Source organism: Durio zibethinus, chromosome 4 (genome assembly GCF_047325235.1).
Source record: "Durio zibethinus cultivar Kanyao isolate XHJ-2024 chromosome 4, ASM4732523v1, whole genome shotgun sequence".
Taxonomy (NCBI): Eukaryota; Viridiplantae; Streptophyta; class Magnoliopsida; order Malvales; family Malvaceae; genus Durio; species Durio zibethinus.
Window position 1 is genome coordinate 14,133,705 of NC_143165.1, and position 20,652 is coordinate 14,154,356.

The 20,652-nt window shown below is 25.4% G+C and overlaps 1 protein-coding gene across 1 annotated transcript; it reads left to right on the top strand.

The window, feature by feature from the left end:
* Positions 1 to 714: 714 nt before the first annotated feature.
* LOC111288915 (TMV resistance protein N-like) lies at positions 715 to 16,965 on the top strand. Its single transcript, XM_089760239.1, has 7 exons — positions 715 to 728; positions 7,456 to 7,709; positions 12,497 to 13,341; positions 14,002 to 14,042; positions 14,743 to 15,037; positions 15,187 to 16,257; positions 16,348 to 16,965. Exons 1-7 carry the CDS (start codon positions 715 to 717, stop codon positions 16,963 to 16,965), a joined length of 3,138 nt encoding a protein of 1,045 aa, XP_089616365.1.
* Positions 16,966 to 20,652: the final 3,687 nt, after the last annotated feature.

Consider the following 20,652-nt stretch of genomic DNA (forward strand, 5'->3'; position numbering starts at 1 on the left):
TATATTTTACGTCAAATGATACTAATTTTATGATTATTCTCACCTTTTACGTTAATACTTATTTTTTGATTGAATTATTTTTTTATTTATAATACAAATTTTTTAAAATTACCAATTTATTCCATTTTAATAATATCTTTTTACGTTTATTGTTACTTTTTATTATGTTTAGAATTATTATAATTTTTTTCTTAAGGTGTAACGATATTTTTAACTATTTTACATTAAATAATACCAATTATATAATTATTCTCACCTTTTTATGTTAATTCTTGACTTTTTATTTAAAATTATTTTTTGTTTATAATAATAGTTCTTTTATATTGTCAACTTAATTATTTATGTTTTAATAATATCTTTTTATGCTTGTAGTTACCTTTTATTCCGTTTAGAAATATTTTAACTTTTTTCCTAAAAGTGTTATGATACTTTTAACCATTTTATGTCAAATAATACTAATTTTATGATTACTTTTTCTTTTTTTTTATACTAGCACTTATTTTTTACTTTAGAATTATTAATTATTAGTAATAATAATTCTTTTACGTTACCAACAAATATTATTTATGTTACAATAATATTATTTACGCTTGTTCTTGCTTTTTATTACATTTAAATTTATCACAGCTCTTTGTTAGGTTGCCATTACGACAATTCTATTCCAATTTATGCCAAATGACACCAAATTTACAATCAATTTTATTTTTTTACGTTATGACACTTATAACGTACTGTATGCTAAATGATTCCAATTTTACAATTACTCTCACTATTTTATGCTAACAACTTTTTTTGTTTAGAATTATTTTATTTATAATAATAATTTTTTTATGTTGTCAACTTAATTATTTACATTATAATAATATATTTTTACACTTGTTACTTTTCATTATATTTAGGATTATCATAACTTTTTTTTAAATGTGCTATGACACTTCTAATCATTTTACACCAAAAAAACTAATTTTACAATTATTCTTATCTTTTTACTTTAATACCTATTTTTTGGTGTAGGATTATATTTTGTTTATAATACTATTTTTTACATTACCAATTTAATTATTTACATTTTAATAATATATTTTTACACTTGTTATTACTTCTCATTTACATTTAGAATTATCACAGTATTTTATTAAGGTGTAACAATACTTATAACCATTTTATATTAAATAATACTAATTTTACGATTATTCTTACTTGTTTACATTAACTTTTATTTTTTGGTTAAAAATTATTTTTTATTTGTAATAATATATTTTTTTACTTTACAATAATTTTTTTTATGCTTATTAGTACTTTTCAATACGTTTCTAGTTGTAACAACTCTTTGTTAGGGTGTTACAAAATTTCTAACTCATTTTACGTTAAATGTCACCAATTTTATGATTATTCTTATCTTTTTACGTTAACATTAATTTATTGGTTTAGAATTATTCTTTAAGTTTAAAGTAATAATTGTTTTATGTTGTCAACTTAATTATTTACGTTACAATAATATCTTTTTATGCTTGCTCTTATTTTTATTATGTTTAAAATTATCACAACTCTCTCTTAAAGTGTTACGATACTTCTAATTTTACGATAATTCTCACCTTTTTACATTAGTCAATTTTCAATTAAATTTTTTTAAATATTATATTATCTTGTCCTCTTTTTTAGGAATTTTAAATCGATTGTGTTTATCTGTTAAAAATTTCTTTTATTTGATTTGATAAATAATATTTAGTGTTAATTAATTAAAATTAGATTAACCAGTTAACAAGTAATTAATTATTTTTACAATTAAAAAATCAATTATTTATATCTAATGGTTATTATTCAATGACCTTATAATAAGGTCAAAAAATTTAAATTTACTGTAGAAGTTCCCTTTATTTTTTTACTCTTAATTTCTTGGATCATTTATGCCATACTAGTTTTTAACACGTGCATTATGCATGTGTAATTTTATTTCTAAAAATTTATATCAATAGTTTTTTTTGATATTATGATAATAATGATAAATAATATTAATTTAATTTTGATTTTGACATAACATAAGTAAAATTTAATAACTTTTAATTAAATTTTAATAACTTTCGATGCAATTTTGGTAATCATTGATAAAATTTTAGTAACCTCTTGATGTAATTTTAATAATTAACCTTCTAATAACTTATGATATACTTTTAGTAATCGTTGATAAAATTTGAATTATCATATATTTAATAATAGATTTTCGTAAGAAAACTCAAATTCAATTCTAGTATAAGATAATTTTTTATATAATAACAATATTGTTTCATTCAAATTTAGAATTTTTTTCACTAAATTTTTTATTGAATAGGTTCATGGTAGGTTTATCCAAGTCTCCCAAGATAAATTTTAAGTTTCATTTTTGCTAATAATCAAGATTCAATTCCTAACCACTCTAAGTTCAAAAAGTTTATCAATGATTGACAATTAAGTTATCATTAATTTTTTATTATATTATCAGTAATTTACTACTAAGTTATAGTGATATATTATTAAATTATCAATGATTTACCACTAAATTAGTATTGATTTACTATTAACTTATGAATGATCTAGTACTAAATTATGAATGATTTACTATTAAATTGTTAATGATTTACTACTAAATTACTGATAATTTGTAATAAAGTTATCGCTGATTTACTATTAATTTAATGATGATTTACTATAAACATATCAATAATTGACTAATTTATGACTAAATTATCAATAATTTACATATAAATTATCAATGATTTATTATTATGTTATTATGCATTTATTATTTTGTTATCATTAATTTACTATTTAGTTTTTGATTATTTACTACAAAATAATCATAGAATTATTACAAAATTAACTATGATTCATTATCAAGTTATCACTAATTTATATTAAATATGCTTAAGTTATTTAACTATTAAATTATTGATGATTAACTACTACTAAGTTATATCAATTTACTTTTAGATTTCAATAATAAACTACTAAATTATCATTGATTTACTATTAAATTATTTATAATTACTACTAAATTTATCAATTAACTACTACTAAATTGAAATTTACTTACTATTAAGTTATCACTAATTTACTATTAAGTTACAATTAATTTTTTGTTACGTTATTCATAATTACAACTAAATTATCACTTGTTTTTATTAACCTATCATTGATTTACTAATATGATGTTATACTTTTAAAACCATGAAACATGGAATTTAAACAACCCACTAATAATATATAAGATAATTTTCTTTTGATATAATAACATTATTGTTTTATTTAAATTTAGAATTTTTCACTAATTCTTTTTTTTTGAATAAGTTCATGATAAGTTTAACCTAACCATCAAGATAAAAGTTTTGACTTTGTTTCTATTAGTAACCAGGGTTCAATCATAGGCGATTTCAAGTATAAAAAGTCATCAATAATTGATAATTAATTTATCAGTTATTTATTACTAAATTATCAAAGATTTACTATTCAATTATCAATTATATTTACTTCTATTTTATGAATGATTTACCATTAACTTATTAAATATTTATCATTAAGTTGTAAATGATTTCTATTAAATTGTTGGTGACTTACCATTAAGTTATTAATAATTTATTATAAAGTTATAATTAATTTACTATCAATTTACCGATAATTCACTAAAAAGTTATCAATGATTAACTAATATACTACCAAATTATCATTGATTTAGAATTAAATTATTAGTAATTTACTATTATGTTATTAATGATTTACTACTAAGTTATTAATTTATTATTAAATTATCAATGATTAGTATTACATTTTTATATATTTACTATTAGGATATCTTTGACTTATTACTTAATTTTTATTATTTACTATAAAATTATCACCGATTTACCACTAAATTATCTATGATTCATGATCAAGTTATTACTGATTTATATTAAATTATGCATGATTTATTATTAAGTTATTATAGATTAACTATTATGTTATAAATTATTTACTACTAAATTATACTGATTTACTTTTACTTTTTCAATGTTTAACTACTAAATTATCAATTATTAATTACTAATTTATCATTGATTAACTATCAATTAATTATATTAAACTGAATTTGATATACTATTAAATTATTACTAATTTACTATTAAATTATCATTGATTTATTACCAAGTAATCAATAATTAACTATTAAATTATCACTTATTTTTTGTTAAGTTATCCTTGATTTAGTATTATGTTAGTATATATTTATAACTATATTATAATTGATTTACCATTAAGGTATTATCATATATTATTATATTATTATTAATTTACTAAAAAGTTATCAATTATTTATCACTAAACGATCATTCATTTATTATTAAGTTATCATTAATTTACTATAAAATTGTCGATGATTATTATTATATTATACTGATTACATTTAAGTTTTCACTGGTTAATTACTAAGTTATTAATTATCTACTAGTATATTATCATTCATTTATGTATATCCAAAAAGAAAATAATCACAATGTATGCTAGATGATGTAATTTGTAAGATAGAGAAAAAAAGAAGAAAAAATTCAAGTTTAAATGATTTGAAAAGTATGAGTGAATGCTCTTAATTTACTGCATAGTTTAACATGTAATAATATGTTAAAATCATAACTTTTTATACTAATATAAGTATTAAAACTAAATTAAATAAATATATACAATATATATTAAGTCAATATTTTAAAGAGTGTCCTCAAATTTTTTATTTCATGGTAAAATAATAGATATTAAGATAAGCATTATTGATGATTTGATTGAATTATTAGTTTATATATTTTCATACTTGTTAGTAAAGTAGAATCGTATATAAAAGATTGAAAGTTTTAAAGTGTTTTATCATCAATGGAAGTAATAAACTTTACCTTATGTTTCTATTTTTAATTATATAATTTTAACTAAAAATTTTGTTATATATATGATAAAAGTAATATGAACTTATTTACTAAATAAAATTTATAAAAATTAAGTAGACAATGATTTAAAAAAAATTAGATTCATAATAATTACTTTCACGTTCTTCATAAATTTTTTTTTACTAAACAAAAACCTAGATATTTTTAATTATTGCTTTATTCTAATTACCACCATTCAAAATAACTTTTTGATTCTTTGATTCCAATCAAATTCTCCATTTAAAAATAGTAAATAATATTTCACATTCTCTATAAAAAATTTCTTCTACTAAATGAAAAAATAGTATATTTTTAATTGTTACTTTATTCTTATTACCATCATTCAAAATGACTTTTTTGATATTTTGATGTTAATTAACTTGTTCATTTGGAAAGAGTAAAAAACTATTACAAAGGGTCATAACAACCAAAATAATGTTTAACTTTATGCTATCTTCATGAATGAGTTTGAACTGCGATATGATCACTTTCAAATATAATATTTGAATTGTCTTTTTTAACCTATATAGCGATAATTTGATTAACAAATGAATAATTATAAACTCGTTGATTTATATTAACATTTCTATAATACGAATTTCAAAATCTTCAAAAGAAATATCCTTTAATCTTTGCAAAACTTGGATATAAGGATTTTTTTCTAAAATTATCATCTATAACTCTATCACTTTTGTACTTAAATTTTTATTGTGTTGTGTTCTCATTTTATTTTGAAAATTATTACAAGTGTCATAATTTAAAAAAATAATTTTTATTCCATCAACTAAAAGCTTAAATTTTCTTTTATTTTAAAAATTTTATCATACATAAATTTTTATTATATAAATACATAATTTTAAAAAATAAAATAAAATAAAATCTTACCTTGAAAGAATTCACCATAACCAATTAATTTTATGTCACTTGATAGTTTTTTACTTAGAATAATTCATATTAGATCATTTACCACCTGGATTATTTGATGTGAAAGATCATTTTACTTATAAAAAGCATCTAATAATAAAAAATTTTCATTTAAATTAAAATTTCTAAAAAAATTACTAATGACATTTTGATCAATCACTTTTAACATTAGTTAAATTAAAATTTTATTAAGAATATTTTAATCAATCACTTTTAATATTTTTTTAGTCTAATTATAAAAAAAAAGAGTCTAATAATAAAAAATTCATATAAAAACATTTAGTAAGGATTATTTAGGCAATCACTTTTAATGCTTTTAGAATTAAAATTTTAAAATTAAAAAAAATAATTTTACATAAACTTTATTTTTAATTTTAGTTGATTTAAATTAAATTTAAATAAATTAATAAAAGTTATACATATTTAAGGATAAATTTGTTAATTTAAAATTTTATATACATAATTTTAAAAAATAAAATAAAATAAAATCTTACCTTGAAAGAATTCACCAAAAACAATTAATTTTATTTTACTGGATAATTTTTTACTTAGAATAATTTAGGTTAGATCATTCAACCACCTAGATTATTTAATGTGAAAAATCATTTTACTCATAAAAAGAGTCTAATAATAAAAAAACGTCATTTAAATTAAATTTTCTAAAAAAATTACTAATGACATTTTGATCAATCATTCTTTAATTTTTTTAAATTAAAATTTTATTAAGAATATTTTAATCAATCACTTTTAGTATTTTTTTTAGCCTAATTATAAAAAGAAAGAGTCTAATAATAAAAAATTCAAATAAAAACATTTAATAAGGAAATTTTAGACAATCACTTTTAATACTTTTTAAATTAAAATTTTAAAATTTTAAAAAATTTAATTTTACATAAACTCTATTTTAGTTTTAGTTGATTTAAATTAAATTTAAATAAATTAATAAAAGTTATCAATATTTAAGGATAAATTTGCTAATTTAAAAATTTATAGAGCTATTTAGATCATTTACTATTAATAGAATTCACCAAAAATAATTAATTTTATTTTACTTGATAATTGTTTACTTAGAATAATTTACGTTAGATCATTCAACCACCTAGATTATTTAATGTGAAAAATCATATACTTATAAAAAAGAGTCTAATAATAATAAAAAAGTCATTTAAAATAAATTTTCTAAAAAAATTACTAATGACATTCGATCAATCATTTTTTATATCTTTTAAATTAAATAATCAATCACTTTTAGTATTTTTTTAGCCTAATTATAAAAAGAAAGAGTCTAATAATAAAAAATTCATATAAAAACATTTAGTAAGGATATTTTGGATAATCACGTTTAATACTTTCAGAATTAAAATTTTAAAATTTTAAATAATTTAATTTTACATAAACTCTATTTTTAATTTTAGTTGATTTAAATTAAATTTAAATAAATTAATAAAAGTTATACATATTTAAGGATAAATTTGTTAATTTAAAAATTTATAAGAGTATTTAGGTGGTTCACTATTAATAGTTTTAGAGTTCACACTTTTATATATAGATGATATAGTTAATTTCATAACTAGCAACTAAAGTTTATTTCTCTTTTTGTTTGTAGGCCTGAATCAGAATTTATTGGAGAGATTGTTACAAATGTGTCAGCAAAATTATGTGAAACATATTCAGATGTTCCTGATGAGTTGGTTGGAATTAATTCACGTTTGGAAGAGTTGCATTTGAAAATAGACATTGGAAAAGCAGATGATGTCCGCATTATAGGAGTTTGTGGTATGAGGGGAATTGGTAAAACTACTCTTGCAAGAGTTGTTTATAAAATGTCCCCTCATTTTGAAGTTAAAACTTTCTTGGCGATGTTGGACGTAATTCAGAGATAAGTGGACTTATTGATTCACAAAAACAACTGCTATCTGAGATTTTGAAAGAAGATTTCAAATTTTCAGATGTTCAAGTAGGGAATGGAATCATTAGTCGTAGGCTATCACACAAGAAAGTTCTTGTTATTATTGATAATGTCGATAACCTGCAACACTTAAAATGCTTGGTTGGAAGGCGTGATTGGTTCGGTTTAGGGAGCCGAATCATCATAACATCTAGAGATGAAGATTTGCTACGATTCCATGGGGTAGATGATCTCTATCAGCTTATAGAATTGGATTTTCATGAAGCACTTCTTCTTTTCAAATTGAATGCTTTCAAGAGTGATACAGTGCCAGGAAATTATAAAATCCTTATTTTTTGGGTTTGTTTATGGCCACAATATATCGATCTTTTTCTAAGATTACGAGATATCATGATATCATGTTAAATTGTAAGAATAATATAACTTTAAAAAAAAAAGGAAGAATAGGTTAACAGGTAAATATTAAAAAATATATACATAATTTTATTTAATTTATTAATTTAGCAAATAAAATATGATATATTTTTAAATTTTATAACATCAATTTATTTTTCGAAATCAACTTAATTAATTACATTTAATAATATAATTTTATACTTTTTTATCATTATATTTAGAATTATTAAACCTTTTTTTTTAGGATAAGACATTTCAAACTCATTTTATATCTAATGATATGAATTTTATGATTATTTTCATCTTTTTTTGTTAACAAGTTTTTTATTTAGAATATTTTAATTTAACAATATCAATTCTTTTACATTATCAAGTTAATTATTTACTTTAATTTTTTGTTATGCTTGTTCTTATTTTCTATTTCATTTAAAATTATCGTAATTCTTTCTTAAGGGATTATAATGTCAAGAGATATCAATTTTACGATTATTTTTATTTTTTATGTTAACCCTTATTTTTTGGTTTGAAATTATTTTTTACTTATAATAATAATTTTTTACATTACCAATTTAATTATTTACGTTATAATAATATGTTTTTACACTTGTTCATATCTTTTATTAAGTTTAAAATTATCACAATTTTTTTCTTAAGGTATTAAAATGCTTCTAATACATTTTATGCCAAATAATACAAATTTTACGATTATTCTTCATTTTTACATAAATACTTATTTTTTTGTTGAATTATTTTTTATTTATAATAATTTGTTTATGTTGTCAACTTAATTATTTACGTTAAAATAATTTTTTTTTATGTTTGTTTTTATATTTCATTACATTTAGAAATATAACAATTTTTTCTTAGAGTGTTACGATAGTTCTAATCTATTTTGTACCAAATGATACTAATTTTATGACTATTCTCACATTTTTTACGTTATGATACTTTTAACAAATGTTATATTAAATTATACAAATTTTATGATTATTCTCATTTTTTTATGTTAACACTTTTTTTGGTTTAGAATTATTTTTTTATTTATAGTAATATTTTTATGTTGTCAATTTAATTATTTATATTACAATAAAATCTATTACACTTGTTCGTACATTTTGTTATATTTAGAATTATCACATCTTTTTCTTAAGTAATACAACACTTCAAATTATTTTACGCCTAATTATACAAATTTTAGAATTATTTTCACCTTTTTACTTTAACATTTATTTTTTTATTTAGAATTATTTTTACTTATAATACTACTTTTTTTTTAAGTTACAAATTTATTATGTTTTAATAATATCTTTTTACGTTTATTGTAACTTTTCATTACATTTAAAATTATTACAATTTTTTTGTTAAAGCGTAACAATATTTCTAACTATTTATGTAAAATAATACTAATTTTATGATCATTCGCATTGTTTTATGTTAACTCTAATTTTTTATTTAAAATTATTTTTTATTTGTAATAATAATTTTTTATATTATCGACTTAATTATTTACATTATAATAATATCTTTTTACACTTGTTGCTACCTTTTATTACGTTTAGGATTATTATAACTTTTTTCTTAAAGGCATTATGATACTTCTAACCATTGTACGCCAAATTATCAATTTTACAATTACTCTTAGCTTTTTTATATTAACACTTATTTTTTAGTTTAGAATTATTATTTATTTGTAATAATAAATCTTTTATGTTGTCAAAAATATTATTTATGTTACAATAATTTTTGTATACTTGTTTCTACTTTGTAATACATTTAAAATTATTATAACTTTTTGTTAAGATATTAAGACACTTCTAATTCAATTTAGGCGAAATAACACCAAATTTATAACTATTCTTATCCTTTTACATTATAACATTGTAACATATTTTACACCAAATGATTCCAATTTTTCAATTATTCTCACATTTTTACGTTAACACCCATCTTTTTTTTTTAGAATTATTTTTTATCCTTAATAATAATTTTTTATATTATCACTTATATTTATATTACAATAAATTTTTTTTACGCTTGTTATTACCTTTTATTATATTTAGAATTATCAAAAGTTTTTCTTAAGGTATTGCAGCTCTTCTAATATATTTTATGTCAAATGATACTAATTTTATGATTATTCTCACCTTTTACGTCAATACTTATTTTTTTGATTGAATTATTTTTTATTTACAATATGAATTTTTTTTACGTTACGAATTTATTTTATTTTAATAATATCTTTTTACATTTGTTGTTACTTTTTATTATGTTTAGAATTAGTACAATTTTTTTCTTAAGGTGTAACAATACTTTTAACTATTTTACGTTACATAATACCAATTATACGATTATTCTCACCTTTTTATGTTAATTCTTGATTTTTTTATTTATAATAATAGTTTTTTTATATTGTCAACTTAATTATTTATGTTCTAATAATATCTTTTTACGCTTGTTGTATCCTTTCATTACGTTTATAAATATTTCAACTTTTTTCTTAAAGGTGTCACGATACTTTTAACTATTTTATGTCAAATAATACCAATTTTATGATTACTATCTCTTTTTTTTTATATACTAGCACTTATTTTTTGGTTTAGAATTATTAATTATTTGTGATAATAATCTTTTATGTTACCAAAAAATATTATTTATATTACAATAATATTTGTTTACACTTGTTTTTACTTTTTATTACATTTAAATTTATCACAGCTCTTTGTTAGGTTGTCATTGCGACAATTCTATTCCAGTTTATGCCAAATGACACCAATTTTATAACTATTCTTACTTTTTTACATTATGATAGTTATAACACATTGTATGTCAAATTATTTCAATTTTACAATTACTCTTACTTTTTTACGTTAACACTTTTTTTTGTTTAGAATTATTTTTTATTTATAATAATTTTTTTATGTTGTCAACTTGATTATTTATATTATAATAATATCTTTTTATATTTGTTGTTACTTTTCATTATATTTAGGATTATTATAACTTTTTTTTAAATGTGTTACGACACTTCTAACCATTTTATGCCAAAAATACTAATTTTACAATTATTCTTATCTTTTTACTTTAATACCTATTTTTTAGTGTAGGATTATTTTTTGTTTATAATACTATTTTTTACATTACCAATTTAATTATTTACGTTTTAATAAAAAAATTTTACATTTGTTATTACTTCTCATTTACATTTAGAGTTATCATAATATTTTATTAAGGTGTAACAATACTTATAACCATTTAATATCAAATAATACTAATTGTATGATTATTCTTACTTGTTTACATTAACTTTTATTTTTTGGTTAAAAATTATTTTTTATTTCGTAGTAATATATTTTTTTACATTACCAACTTAATTTTTTTTTACAATTATATTTTTTATACTTATTATTACTTTTCATTGCATTTATAACTATAACAACTCTTTGTTAAGGTATTACAATATTTCTAACTCATTTTATGTTAAATGACATCAATTTTATGATTATTCTTACCTTTTTACGTTAACATTTGTTTATTAGTTTAGAATTATTCTTTAAATTTAAATTAATAATTGCTTTACATTGTCAACTTAATTATTTACATTACAATAATGACTTTTTACGCCTGCTCTTACTTTTATTACTTTTAAAATTATCACAAATATCTCTTAGAGAGTTACGATACTTCTAATTTTATGATAATTCTCACCTTTTTATGTTAGTTAATTTTTTATTTATTTTTTTAAAATATTATATTATCTTGTCCTCTTTTTTAGGAATTTTAAATCGATTGTATTTATCTATTAAAAATTTCTTTTATTTTATTGAATAAATAATATTTAATGTTAATTAATTAAAATTATATTAATAGGTTAACAAATAATTAATTATTTTTACAATTAAAAATATTTATTTATATTAATTCTTCATATCTAACGGTTATTATTCAATGACCTTATAATAAGGTCAAATTTTTTAATTTTACTGTAGAAGTTCCCTTTATTTTTTTATTTTTAATTTCTTGGCTCATTTATGTCATATATAGTTAATTTCATAACTAGCAACTAAAGTTTATTTTTCTTTTTGTTTGTAGGCCTGAATCAGAATTTGTGGGAGAGATAGTTACAAATGTGTCAGCAAAATTATGTGAAACATGTTCAGATGTTCCTGATCAGTTGGTTGGAATTAATTCACGTTTGGAAGAGTTGCACTTGAAAATAGACATTGGAAAAGAAGATGATGTCCGCATTATAGGAGTTTGCGGTATGAGGGGAATTGGTAACACGACTCTTGCCAGAGTTGTTTATAAAATGTCCCCTCATTTTGAAGTTAAAACTTTCTTGGCGATGTTGGACGTAATTCAGAGATAAATGGACTTATTGATTCACAAAAACAACTGCTATCTGAGATTTTGAAAGAAGATTTCAAATTTTCAGATGTTCAAGTAGGGAATGGAATCATTAGTCGTAGGCTATCACACAAGAAAGTTCTTGTTATTATTGATAATGTCGATAACCTGCAACACTTAAAATGCTTGGTTGGAAGGCGTGATTGGTTCGGTTTAGGGAGCCGAATCATCATAACATCTAGAGATGAAGATTTGCTACGATTCCATGGGGTAGATGATCTCTATCAGCTTATAGAATTGGATTTTCATGAAGCACTTCTTCTTTTCAAATTGAATGCTTTCAAGAGTGATACAGTGCCAGGAAAAGATTTCATTGAGCTTTCTGAAAGTGTTGTGGTTTATGCTGGTGGTCTACCCTTAGCTCTTAAAGTTTTGGGATCCATGTTGTGGAATAAAGATGTTTCCCAATGGAGAAGTGCAATTGAAAGACTTAAAAATGAATTTCACAAAGATATTCATGAGAGGCTTCAAATAAGCTATGATGGATTATCAGAGACGCAGAAAAATATTTTTCTGGATATAGCATGCTTCTTCAACCGGGTAAAGAAAGATTTTGTAACAGAATTACTAGATGGTTGTGGGTTTTCAGCGGGTATTGGAATAAACGAACTCATTGGTAAGTCTCTGGTAAAAATTGATAAAGACAACAAATCTTTGTGGATGCATGACTTGCTACAAGAGATGGGAAGAGCAATTGTTAGAAAAAAATCTCTTGGTGAACCTGGAAAACAATGTAGATTGTGGGATGAAAAGGATGTCTATCGCGTGCTAACAGAAAGCACAGTAAGTCATTTTATAAATATTGCATATTAATTAATTTATTTATTTAAAATCTCGGCTCTACTTAAAATGATAAATTAATTACCATGAAAAATTATTAACAAGGTATATATGTTACTAGTTAAGATTCTGTAATTTGGATATATATACAACCAAAACTTTGGGATTACGTATGAGTCTTCTTGCATATAAGAAAGAATAAGATTATTATAGTTCATTTATTATAAAATAACATTACTTGTTTGGCCAGAATAAAATAAGACTATTTAAGTGTATATTTTATTATAGCTTTATAATTTTTTTTATGAAGTTAAAATCACAATTAAGTATTTTATTTCATATAAAAAATCAAATAAATAGACAATGAAATTGGATCAAAACTTACACATGATGATACATGCAACTTGAGACAAAGCCTCATTTGCAGTATAGTTTTATAGTTAAATTATGCATTTTTCTATTTAAATTTCTCGTGTTAATTTAAATAAGATCAAACTAATTTCTTTTAGTCTTAACTGTTAAGCTTTATTTTAGAATTAGCCTAACCATTTAAAATCTTTAGTATTATGTCTCGTTTTAGTTCATTCCTCTTATAATTTAGCTATTAATTTTGTTACACCGTGCATTTTATGTCTCCTTATCCTTCACTCTTTTGATTTTTAGGCTACGGAAGCAATTGAAGGCATGGTCATCAATAGTAAAGGGTACAAAGGCATACATATACATATACATGTATTGATGTACATATATTATTACTTAAACTTGACTTATTTTTGAACCATGGTTGCTAGATCATATATATTATTAATATTTCCTTGCTTTACATCCTTTAAATTTTTTTATTGTAGTTCTTTAATAAAGTCAGAGTTATATATGTTCAAAGGTTAGTTATCCATCTAAACTTAAAGACTTATTTGCTAATTGGAGGGTTGAACAAAAAAAATAAGACTCATTTACAGATCTTAACTTTAACATTTAAGGCCCGAGCCTAATTTAAATTATATAATATATATAATTTTTTATGTTTATATAATATATATTATAATAGGAAGGGATCAACTTACACAAAAAGGTTTTATATTCTTTTAATTATTAATTTTAATAGATATAAAAGATGAGATTAAATTATTTTTTTACTTGTTTTTCTTATCCCTTGGATCTATTGAATATATTATATAATAAAGTGAAAAAATCATAAGCAATCACCTAATGACTACTCAATTAAAACATAATCAAAAAAATCGTGTGGTAAAAAATTTGGTTGTTTTAACTAAAATAGTTTTGAGTATTTTAGAAGGAAAAGAGAAAAGATAGAAAAGCTTGAATATTATGCTTGCTTTCTCAAGTGTTGAAGGCTTGGCGTATTTTGAAACCCGGTTTTTTTGTTTTGCTCTTGTTTTTCAGGGAACAGAACAAGACCTTCCCTTTGAATGCCGATGCCTTCTTGAAGATGAAAAGATTAAGATTGCTCAGAGTCTCCTTGCCTTCAAGCTTCCAACAAGAAAACCATGTATTAAGATTGCTCAAAGTCTTTCATCCACTGAATTCTCAAGATCTCAAATATCTTTCTGATGAGTTACGGCTTTTAGATTGGAGTGGATATCCTTTCAGATCCTTGCCTCCAAGCTTCCAACCGGACAACCTTGTTGCACTTCTCCTACCCAATAGCCACATTGAACATCTATGGAAGGAAAACAAAGTAAGAAACACTTCATTAATTTGATGTTTGTCTTGTAGCTTATTCTAAGATTAATTATAAAAAATTTGAAGAAGATATGAAAATAATAATAAAACGAAGAGTTTCGATTGTTTTATCTTTTCTCTCTAATTTATTATTGTTTTCAACAGCCTTCATCTAAATTGAAATTAGTCAACCTTCAAGGCTCCAAAAACTTGATCAAGGCACCAGATTTCACAAGGGCGCCAAATCTCGAAAGTTTGATTTTGGAAGATTGTACCAGACTAGTTGATGTTCATCTCGGTGTTCAAAGCAAGCTTAAACTTTTGAATTTAAAAGGCTGCAAAAGTCTTAGATCTCTTCCAAACAAAATTGGAATGGAATCTCTTGATAAATTAATTCTTTCAGGCTGCTCAAATCTTCAAAGGTTTCCAGAGATTGATGGCGAAATGGAATGTTTGCAGGAGCTTCATTTAGATGGAACAGGCATTGAAGAACTTCCCTCTTCAATTGGACGTCTCAGCCATCTTGTTTTGTTAAATCTGAAAAATTGCAATAACCTTTCGAGTCTCCCAAACAGCATAGATGGGTGCAAATGTCTAAAAATTCTTAATCTCTCGGGTTGTTCTAAAGTTGGAACTTTGCTAGAGAATTTGCTGCAAGTAGAATTTTTGGAGGAGCTTGATTTAAGTGAAACTTCCATAAGAATACCACCATCCTTCATTTTTCAATTTAAAAATCTGAAAGTTTTGTCTTTCAAAGGATGCAAGGGACCACCATCAAAATTACGATCAAATTTCCCTTCTCGTTTCTTGGCAAGAGGAAGTATAGATTCCGTGGCTCTGATGTTACCTCCTTTGTCAGGTTTGAGTTCTTTAACAAAGCTGAATCTGAGTGACTGCAATCTTGGGGATATTCCTAATGATATTGCTTGTTTGTCCTCTTTGAAAGAACTTTATCTTAGTGGTAACAATTTCATCTGCCTTCCAGAAACTCTTAGTCGACTTTCCAAGCTTTATCTTCTTGAGTTGGTAGATTGCAGGAAGCTTAAATCGTTGCCTAAGCGACTCCCTAGCGTACGATGCGTGTACCTAGATGGTTGTGCGTCACTGGAAGAAGATGCAGATTCAATAATAGAATGCAATTTACTTTTTGGCAGATTTGGTGAATTTAGAGGTATTAACTGCTATAAATTGGCTGAGAAAAACAATGCATTGACAATGCTGAAAAAACACATTAAGGTTGGTATCTCTCTCTCACTGAATCTCACTTTCTCGAATTTATTGTATTAGTTTCCAATCAACGGGTTTTTTTTTTTTTTTTTGTTCCAGGTATTTGCGAATGTAACACGGGCCTTTGACATTTTTGTACCTGGAAGTGAAATCCCAGAATGGTTCAACCATCAGAAGGATGGATCTTCATTAAAGATAACACTGTCTCCTAATATTCAGAATGATAGTCAGTGGGTGGGAGTTGCTCTCTGCTGCGTTTTTGTTAATGATGAAGCCTACAATTTTGATGATGATAAGTGGAAGCCGTCGAAGGATATCTGCCATCGCATGGATGGTTACTATCGTAAATATGGTCGGACCTGTTATTTCCTCCCAATGAATAGGCGGCAGCACGCCAAGAAGGACCACCTTTGGCTAACTTATATGTGTCGTTCCCAGTTTTATCTCGATGAGGTCAACGAATTTGAATCTGGAATACGAAACGGAATACGAAACGAGTCGTATTGCAAAGTGAAGAAGTATGGGCTTCGATTAGTGTACAAGAAAGATTTGGAAGAGATGGAACAAATACAAGAGAAGCACAACAGTCCAGCGTCTACAGGGAATGGTGGTGCCCTTGGAAAGCGAAAGAGAGATATCTATGAGAAGAGGGCAGGGCTGAGTGAGATTGACAGTGCTGAAGAGAGACCACCACCTAAATGGCCAAAAAAGTTATAAAATTTGATGATGGGAAGAAACAATAATTCTGGTAAACTACTAAACACTCGTCTCTATAATTCTTTTTGCTAGACCTTTTATACTGTTTAATTTTATTTATTTATTTCATTTTTTACATGATAGAAACTTGGATTATAATGAATTCTTTTTTATTTTTTTATTTATTTGCAACTTTTTCTGGACAATTTGAGGATATACACTATCATCTGATCTCTTATAAATCTAGTTTGCATTATATATACATATATATTTTCTTTTAATAAAGAAAATTTCATTTTATCTATGTGTGCTTTGTTCCAGGTTGAATTGGATGATTATCAAGTGGAATAATTGAGACAACCTGTTGGAGGCAAGCACATTACTATTGCTTTGTCAACTACAGAAGCACTTCTGCAACTTAGACTACCAAGATACAGCTCTTCCTGCAAAAGTGAACAAATACCCTGAAATAAATTTCCTACCATCAGGATCGCCTGCCATGTCAGCATCAGTAAACCCTTCTAGAATTGGTTGTGAAACTCCATAAGTCAAGCACATTTTTGAGGTACCCCTCAAATATCTAAAAATCCATTTTACTACTTCCCAGTGAACTTTCCCTAGATTAGAAAGAAATCTGCTCACTGCACCAACTGCATGAGCAATGTCAGGCCTTGTACAAACCATAAGATACATTAAAGAACCGACTGCAGAAGAATAAGGAATACTAGACATAGCTAGTTGCTCTTCCTTAGACACTGGACAAGATTTCTTATTTAGATGAAAATGGTTGGCAAGTGAACTGCTAACTGATTTAGCATGTTGCATGTTAAATCTACCAAGCACTCGTTCAACATACTTTTCCTGTGACAACCACAGCTTTCCAGCTCTCCTATCCCGGATAATGTCCATACCAAGGATCTGCTTTGCTGGACCTAAATCCTTCATATCAAAAGACTTAGACAATTGTTCTTTCAACCTGCAAACCATACTAGCATCTTGTCCTACAATCAACATATCATCAACATATAATAATAGGATAATGAAGTTACCATTAGGAAATTGTTTAACATACACACAAGAATCCGCTGCTATTCTTTTATAGCTATGACTCACCATAAAAAATCAAATTTCTTGTACCACTGTCGCGGAGCTTGTTTCAAGCCATACAAGCTTTTCTTCAATTTGCAAACTAAGTGCTCTTTCCCTTTCACTTCAAAACCCTCAGGCTGATTCATATAAATGTCCTCCTGTAAATCACCATGCAAAAATGCAGTTTTAACATCAAGTTGCTCAAGTTCAAGATTCAAACTAGCTACCAATCCCAGTACCACTCGAATAGAACTCATTTTTACAACTGGAGCAAAAATCTCATCAAAATCAATGCCTGGTTTCTGAGAAAAACCTTTTACTACCAATCGAGCTTTGTACCTCACTAGTTTGTCACCATCCTTTTTCAACTTGAACACCCATTTATTCTTTAATGGCCTCTTCCCTGTTGGAAGTTTAACAAGATCATAAGTACCATTCTTTCGCAATGACTCCATCTCTTCTTTCATTGCTTTTAACCAGTGCTCTCTATCTGGAGTAGCCTGCACATCTTGAAAGCTTTCTAGCTCCCCTTCACTGGTAACTAAAATAAAATCTGAACTTGGATACCTGGTAGATGGCCTGCGCTCTCTAGTAGATCTCCTGGGCTGAGACTCTACATCACTTGATGCTGAAGGTAGCTCCTCCTGCTCAACACTCTCAGGTAGAGAGGATTGCTCCCCCTGCTCAAAACTAATAGCATCTGGCTCATCACCAACTGTGGCTGGCTCATTCATATCCCCAAGTTCTGTTTTTGGCTCATTTTCACCATCTGTGGCTCTTTCTTGTGAAATCCCTGTCGGTGTTGAAACATCACACTCAATAGTAACTCGTGTAGTCTTCTCATTTTTCTGAAGATCTGTTATGGTTTCTTTTTCATGAAAGACCACATCTCTGCTTCTGACTGTCTTTCTCTTTACTGGATCCCATACCCTGTAGCCAAATTCCTCATCACCATATCCTACAAACACACACTATGTAGCTTTACTGTCAAGCTTTGACCTCTGCTCTTTTGGCACATGCATGAATGCTTTACACCCAAAAACTTTCAAGTGAGAGTATTAAGTATCTTTCCCTGTCCACACTCTTTCTGGAATGTCAAAGCCCAAAGGAACTGATGGTGACCTGTTAAGTAAATAACAAGCTGTGTTGACTGCTTCACCCCAGAATGGCTTTGGTAATTTTGTCATCCTCAACATACATCTGACTTTTTCCACAATGGTGCGATTCATTCTTTCAGCTATACCATTATGCTGTGGTGTTCCAGGTTCTGTCCTCTCATGCCTGATCTCATGCTTTGAACAATACTCTTCAAAGCCTTTAGATGTGTATTCCCTACCATTATCAGTTCGAATACACTTCAAGGGTAACCCTGTCATCCTTTCAACCATGGCATGAAATTTTTGAAAATACTGCAATACCTGACTTTTGTATTTCAACATATACACCCAAGTCTTACGTGAAGCATTATCAATAAAAGTAACAAAATATCTACTACCACCTAATGACTCAACCTCAATGGGACCACATACATCAGAATAAATTAATTCCAATCTATTTTCTTTTCTCTGAGAACTTTTACGAAAAGAAACTCTATGATGCTTACCAAACAAACAATAATCACATGAATCGAGAGACATACCTTTGGTCAAAGGAATGAGAGACTGCCTTGTCAAAACCTGTAACCCTTTTTCACTCATGTGTGCCAGCCTCCTGTGCCACAAGTTTGCTGAAGCATCATTTTCAACGGTATTTACCTGGTTACCGTTCAATTGCATCCATGTCTTATACATTGTGCAGCATAGTTTTCCCCTTGCAACTATCATAGATCCTTTAAGAAGCTTCCACTGTCCATTCTTTTGTCGACTTTCATATCCCTCCTTATCAAGGACATTAATAGCAAGCAAGTTCATTCTCATATCTGGAATGTGTCTGACATCCCTCAAAGTCAACATGCAGCCTATACTAGTTTGTACAACAATATCACCAATCTCAATAATCTGCGACACACTCTTGTTTCTCATCTTGGTACAACCAAAGTCTCCAGCTTTGTAAGTTGTAAACAACTCTCTTTTAGGAACACAATGATATGCCGCCCCTGTGTCAACTATCCACTCAATGTCAGGATCACTAACATGATTACAATCACGATGTGTACAAATCAAAGTAACTGAATCACTATCTGAATTCACTGCTGCAACATTGCCATCATCTGAACTCTTGCTTTTCTCATCTTTTCGCTCTTGCTTTAAGATTCTACAGTTTCGTTTTATATGACCCGTCTTACCACAATGGAAACACTTCACTTTACCTCTAGACTTGGATCTATGTTTAGACTTACCACGGCCTTTTGAGTCTTGACCTCTGTCGATGTTTCTACCCATGTTCTCTGTGACCAGAGCTTGATTCCCAGGGTCTACATCTTTTCGCCTCGCTTCTTCATTAAGCATACTGTTCTTTACCATCTCCAATGTCACCTTATAATTAGGAGCTGAATTAAGAACAGTCACAACTAGAGTATTCCAGCTGTCTGGCAATGAACCCAAAAGAAATAATGCCTTCATTTCATCATCCATCTTAAGTTCCATAGTCGTCATCCGATTAAATATATCTTGAAAATCA

Excerpts from the sequence above, each read along its gene's own strand:
- LOC111288915 (XM_089760239.1), top strand. Across the intron at positions 13,342-14,001 it reads GCGTGCTAACAGAAAGCACA|GCTACGGAAGCAATTGAAGG; the intron begins GTAAGTCATTTT and ends TTTGATTTTTAG. Across the intron at positions 15,038-15,186 it reads ATCTATGGAAGGAAAACAAA|CCTTCATCTAAATTGAAATT; the intron begins GTAAGAAACACT and ends TGTTTTCAACAG.